This window comes from Lacerta agilis, chromosome 10 (assembly GCF_009819535.1).
Source record: "Lacerta agilis isolate rLacAgi1 chromosome 10, rLacAgi1.pri, whole genome shotgun sequence".
Taxonomy (NCBI): Eukaryota; Metazoa; Chordata; class Lepidosauria; order Squamata; family Lacertidae; genus Lacerta; species Lacerta agilis.
In genome coordinates this window covers 63,450,110-63,456,109 of record NC_046321.1, presented here as the reverse complement: position 1 = coordinate 63,456,109, position 6,000 = coordinate 63,450,110, and the positions used below count along the sequence as shown (strand labels likewise).

At 50.7% G+C, this 6,000-nt stretch overlaps 1 protein-coding gene across 1 annotated transcript; it reads right to left on the bottom strand.

Annotated features, from left to right (window-relative positions):
* Window positions 1–3,092: 3,092 nt before the first annotated feature.
* On the bottom strand, window positions 3,093–4,868 carry CCDC71L (coiled-coil domain containing 71 like). Its single transcript, XM_033163533.1, has 2 exons — window positions 4,326–4,868; window positions 3,093–4,274 (listed from the first exon to the last, which is right to left on the bottom strand). The coding sequence occupies exons 1-2, from the start codon at window positions 4,866–4,868 to the stop codon at window positions 3,975–3,977; spliced, it is 843 nt and encodes a 280-aa protein (XP_033019424.1). The 3' UTR covers window positions 3,093–3,974.
* Between the last annotated feature and the right edge of the window lie 1,132 nt (window positions 4,869–6,000).

Sequence of the window (6,000 nt, the reverse complement as noted above, 5' to 3'; positions counted from 1 at the left end):
TTCTGTGTGTGGTTTTCCTCCCCTAGGAAGGAATATGCTAAATATATTGAATACTGAGACAATGCTGTAACATTTGTTATAGCCTTTAACTTGCACCTTGAAGGGAAAACAAACATTATCTTGAGGAACACAAATGGATTCTAGGCAAAACCTGCATGGTTTTAATTGCTCAACCACCTGCAGAAGAAACTTCTGTTCTTCCGCCATCAGTAGGACAGGGGCCTCATGCTGGAACCTTTGAAGGCTCCATAAACCCTAAGCTTAAGGGACATAAGGAACTATTAGAAGGTTTGGACAGGTTCTTATATGAAGACAGGAAGAAAAATTATTTGTTCTGTTCCTGTTGTAAGAGCAGCCCCATCACAGGTCCGTCTACATCACAGGCCTATCTAGTCCAACATTCTGCTCATGCAGTGGCCAAGTAAGATACCTGGGAGAAGCCCCTCAGGAGGACAACCTCCCTCAGATACCAGAGGTAGTAGCCCACCATCAGAATTAGTAGCAATTTATAGATTAATCCTCCAAGAATTTGTATAATCCTGTTTTAAAGCTATCCTCGTTGGTGGCCATCATAAGATCTCCTGGCAGTGAATTCCATGCTTTATGTGATTTTTGGCATTCCTAAATCTCACAGCGTTTGTATTCAATGGATAGTGCCTGCTTCTAGTGTTAAGAGATGGAGGAAAAATTTAACTGTTTTCTCTACACTATGCATAATTTTATTAACACATCATGTCCCCTAACACTTGCCTTGTTTTCTGATCTAAAAAATTCTGAACACTGCTGTGTGCTTTCCTCAAAAGGAAGCTGCTGCAGCCGCTAGTTTTCGTTGTCCCTTCCTCTACCTTTTCATTATCTTCTCTAAAGGGTTATGGAGAGATAAATGCCTTTTAGAAAGGCATATTATCCATGTTAGCTCTTCTGCTGATCTACACACAGTTTACTTACGTAGATTAAAAAAATTGTTTGGATACCTCTTAAGATACCATAACCCAATTTGGCATGATGGTTTCTGATACCAAGGAGCAGGTTTTTTATCCCTGTTAAGACATAATTGGATACCATTTTAAATCAAGATGGTGGACTGAACCTTTCAGAGCTGTGCCAATTTAACCACTTATTTAAAAAATGCACTGGTTGGTTTGTTTCTTAGAATTCCGAGTGTGAGGCTGCTAATTTTAAATATTTAAATGGTTTAAAATATTCCTCATTTCCTTCAGTATGCCCTCAGGCTCTTTCCCTTCAGGAGGAGGAAGAGAGGCTTCTTGGGCTCAACAAAGAGATGCAAGTGGTTAAGAAAGGAGGGCTGAGGTATGAGTATGTGCAAGAGACAGAAGAGCTGGAAGGCACAGCAGCTCTACACACCTCCTCTTTTTCATCTCCCATTCTCTCTCTTCCTTCTCTCACAAAGGGCCACTCTGTCCTGCCATTGCTCATTTCCTTCCAGCTTTGCATTCCACAGCCTCACTCTGTGCACAACTTCTCCCACAGAGCCCATTTGCTGTGCATCAGAGGAGCAGCTTGTTGGCAGCAGTCGAACCCAAAGTCTGGACTGCAGGGTAATAATGGCAGTGGCCTGCAAACTTGAGGTCCACTGGTGATCCCTGGACCAGTTTGAGAAATGCTGCCTTAGGCCAAATTATTTGAAAACCTGGTACAGAGGAATTGTAGGGGTTGGGACTGGCTGAATTTGTTCCTTAAAGACCTTTTGCCTTGTCCCCGACCAGGAACCAGTGCAGCTACCAGGCTATCCATCTAGGAGATCCTTAAGGTAACCATGAATTCTTTTAAACTGTAGCCACCAAACGTTGGACTTCGAGAAGCTGACAGGCTTTTTTAGAGATGTAAAATTTCTGGAAATTTTGAAGCTCGGAAAGCCAAAACCAGAAAATAAATTCATTGAAAACAAATCTCAGGAAGAACGTACAACATGAAAGACAAAGAATTGCACAAAAACATGCCAATGAAGCAGAAGAACAACATACAGCCAGACGTGAAAATGAACGGTTGCAAAAACAACAAATGCGTTTTCAAGCTTCACAACTACCACATTCCAAACATAGAAACTCTGTCACACGACAAAAACAAATAGGAGATTTAATTCAACAACAACAACCTACTCTTCAACTACCCAATTACACTCGCCTTGCATTTCATTACAACCCTACTGAAGAAGATCAAACCTATCCATTCTCAAAGAAATCAGCCCTGAGTGCTCACTAGAAGGACAGATCCTGAAGTTGAGGCTCCAGTACTTTGGCCACCTCATGAGAAGAGAAGACTCCCTAGAAAAGACCCTGATGTTGGGAAAGATGGAGGGCACAAGGAGAAGGGGACGACAGAGGATGAGATGGTTGGACAGTGTTCTCGAAGCTACTAACATGAGTTTGGCCAAACTGCGAGAGGCAGTGAAGGATAGGCGTGCTTGGTGTGCTCTGGTCCATGGGGTCACGAAGAGTCGGACACGACTGAACGACTGAACAACAACAACAACACATGGCCATTACTAAAATACAGCTACCTGCAATTCAAGTTTTGCTAATGCTTGGACAAAGTTGCTGCTGATGTATTATCCTGCATTTCTACCTTTGTCTACAAATTTGGGAAAAGTTGTTTGAAATAGAAATGCTCTCAATGAGCTCAGCATTTAGACGGCAATCCTAACCCCTTACCTGGGAACAAGCACCACGGAAATTAGTAAAGAGTTACGGTACTTCAGAGTAGGTGTGGTTAGGATTGAGCCATTAGTAGTTTTCTGCACTACTGTACACTATATCCGCTTGCATTGTATGCCAAATAGTTAACACATGCCAAGGCCACACAGATTATTCTAAACTTTAAGCATATTGAAGATCAATGTTTTTTGTATTTCCAGTCAGATTTCAAGGGAAATAGAAGGCAGCCAGAACAGCAATTCTGAATAGCCACATTGTTTTTTTAAAGGTAGCAAACAATCTAAAATTCCTACTTGCTCCTGTAATTTAGTGATCTTGCTGAACTTGTCACCCTGAACACTTTCAATGAACCTTAACACCTTGTAGTCCAGGCCAAACATTCTTTCTCAATAAATTAAACTGTAGAAGCAATTCTTCCTTTTACACTTTTATTAGTTTTTACTTAGCTTGAGAGCTTCTCTAAAGTAAAGATTATATAAAATGAAGTATCCAATACAATTCTCATTTTTAGAAACTATTAGAAATACTAGTTAAATTTCAACTATAAAACTTTATTACATACAAAACATTCAACCATTATTATACTGAAAGTTTGTTATCACAAAGTCCAACTCATGTACAAAACAAAAACAAAATAAAAGCAAAACATTTTTGCACCATCAAATCAGCCGTGAGCTGTTAAAGTCTTCATTCCTTGAGCATCCTTGGTCAAAAGCTTAAGTCCCGTTATCTGAAACTGGAAACACTTAGCATATTCAAGTAACCCTGAGCATCTAGTGCAATTGCACAAAAGTCATACATAATAGTCCATTGGCTACTTCTTAATTGGGGAAAATTGGCATGAAACTGATAGGAACGTTCCTGTGGAAAGGGAGGGGGGAAGCAACAAGTGATCTCTTTGCCAAATTCGTGAGTGAGGTAGCCCAATGGGAAGAAAAGAAAAAGTGACTCCGAAAGAAAGGAAAAAGCAGACAGCATCTCTTGCCTCCTCCTCAGCCCAAGGTTATCAAGGCTCCCCTGTAGATCGTGTGGCGAGCAGCCTCCCAGTCCAGATGGGGAAAGAGGGCTGGAAAAGGGGCGACAGTCCTCCCAAGACTTCGCCCTAAAGTGCAGATCATTGAATAAGGACGACCCAATCCGGACCAAAGTAATTGTAAACGGGTGACTGTCACACACTTCCCCTTCGCTTGTTCGCTACGTCGCGGCTGGCGAGGAGACCCCCCCCCCCAAAAAAAACACCACGCACACCACAATCCCGGTTCTCCGCAACCCCATCCCCGGTGCATGTTTGCGACTCCTTCAAAGGGCGCCCGCTCCTCTTCGCCCGACCAGTGGCAAGCGGCGGAGTCTCACGACGGGCGCCAGGTCGACCCCCAAGAGGCGCTGCGCCCTCCGCCGGGTGGCCTCCAAGCTGCGCCGGTTCCACACGCTCCCGCGCACTTTGACGGAGGGGAAGGAGTCCAGCTTGCGGGGGGTGGCCGCCCGCCATATGCTCTCGAGGGACCTGCCCTCAAAAAGAGTCCCCGCGGGCAAGGGCGGAGCTGTCGGGCCGGGAACCGATCGCTGAGGGTCGCGAACCGATCGTTGCTGCTCCTCCTCCTGCGCCGGCGGCTGCTGCTGCTGCTGCTGCCCTGGGCGCCCGTCGGAAGCGCAGCGGGAAACCTCGGGCGCCGCCGCCGCTCTCTCCGCCTCCGTGGCTTCTTTGCAGCGCTTCTTGGCCGCTCTCTTCGCGCCTCCTCCGGCGGCGACCCGCAGGCGCCTCCCCCTGGCGGCGGCTCTCCTCCACGGCCGCTCCCTCCTGCCCTGCGTGGCCGCCGCCGCCGCCGCGAAGCCCCGGGACAAGTCCGGCACGGAGGCTCGGCACGACGCGTAGCCGTAGACGTCCTTGCTGCGGAGGATGACCGGCGAGAACTCGTGCTTGAGGCTGCACAGGAAGTTCCACAGCTCGGCGTCGGAGCTCATGAACTCCGTCGACTTGGGCACCAGCAGCTTGAAGGCGTCGCCCAGCGCCTTCGTGCCGCCGCCGCCGCCGCCGAAGAACAGCGCCTGCGAGCGGGAGTGCACGACTTTCTCCGCCGAAGAAGCCGCCTCCGAGCCCGGGGCGCCTGGAGGGGCAGGCGAGGCGCTGACGGCGGCAGCGGCGGCTCCATGGCTGGCAGCGGCGGCGGCGGTAGCGGCTCCTTGGGGTTTCATCGCCTTCTTCGCACCCCGGCGGCGGCGGCGGCGGCGGCTCCCTCTGGGTCTCTCCAGCGCCGCCGCCTGCCGTCCAGCAGCTACTGCGGCCGAGGGACTTGCGAGCAGCAACTCTGGCTTCTCTCTTCCGCCGCCCTCCTGCCTCTTTCTTCCCCAAAGAGGAGGAGGAGGAGGAGGCGCTTTTCTCCTCCGACCCCCCTTCTTCTTCTTCTCGCTCTTTTTTTTTCCCCCTCGCGGGGGGCGCAACTTCTCTCTCTCGCTCTTTTTTTTTTCCTCTCCACAAGGCGGACCACGCCGATCGATATCCCGCCGCCTCCCGGACTAGCCGGCACAAAATGGTGCTCTTTTTAAAGCCCCTGGCGGGGAGGGCGCGCTTGGCACGCCTCCGCGGCCTTCCATTGGCACGTTTGAACGGCATCACTCGGCGGAGGCCCGCCCCGTCCACGCCCCGGTTGGGGTGCGTGGCCGTCGCGATCCCTCGGCACCCCCGGCCCTCTGCGTCCGCCTCCCTCCCGCGCTGGCCGCCCCACGGGAGGGGGGGTGGGCGAGCGGGGGGTGAGGGGCGTGGCGCTGGAGCTGCGCGGGGCTTTGCGCCCTTCCCAGCGCTCCAGCTGGGGCTCCGGAGGGCGGCCGGCTTGTAGCTCGCCCGCCGGCGCGCGAGCGCCCGCCCGCCCGTGGGGGTGGGGGCGGGTTGGGGAGGGGGCGCCCGGTATGCCGGCGGGCTCGCGGGGGCGCCCCTGGGGGGGCCCCGCGCCCTGGGGCCCCGCGCCACCCAGCACCTATGACGAGACGGCCCTGCTTGGGAGAGACTGAGCTGGTGGGCTCAAGGCTCGAGCCCACACTCTGGCCAGTGAAGGGGGTTTGCTTCCGAGTTTAGGATGAGGGGATTTGTAACACTCAAATCTGGCATCATCTTCTTGGGTTTGTTGGTTCCACAAAAGGAGAGAAGACCCCTTTGCATATAATCTCCATTTCTAGGGCTTTAAGCAGGTCCCCACTTCCTTGAAGCAAACAGTGACAGACGGTTTCCCAGAACAACATAATGTGGAGAAAAATTGGGTGCCATTTTGTATTTCTTTGGTTGGAGATGTGTATGCCACAATTCACATTGAAATTCAAAATCTATGACTTG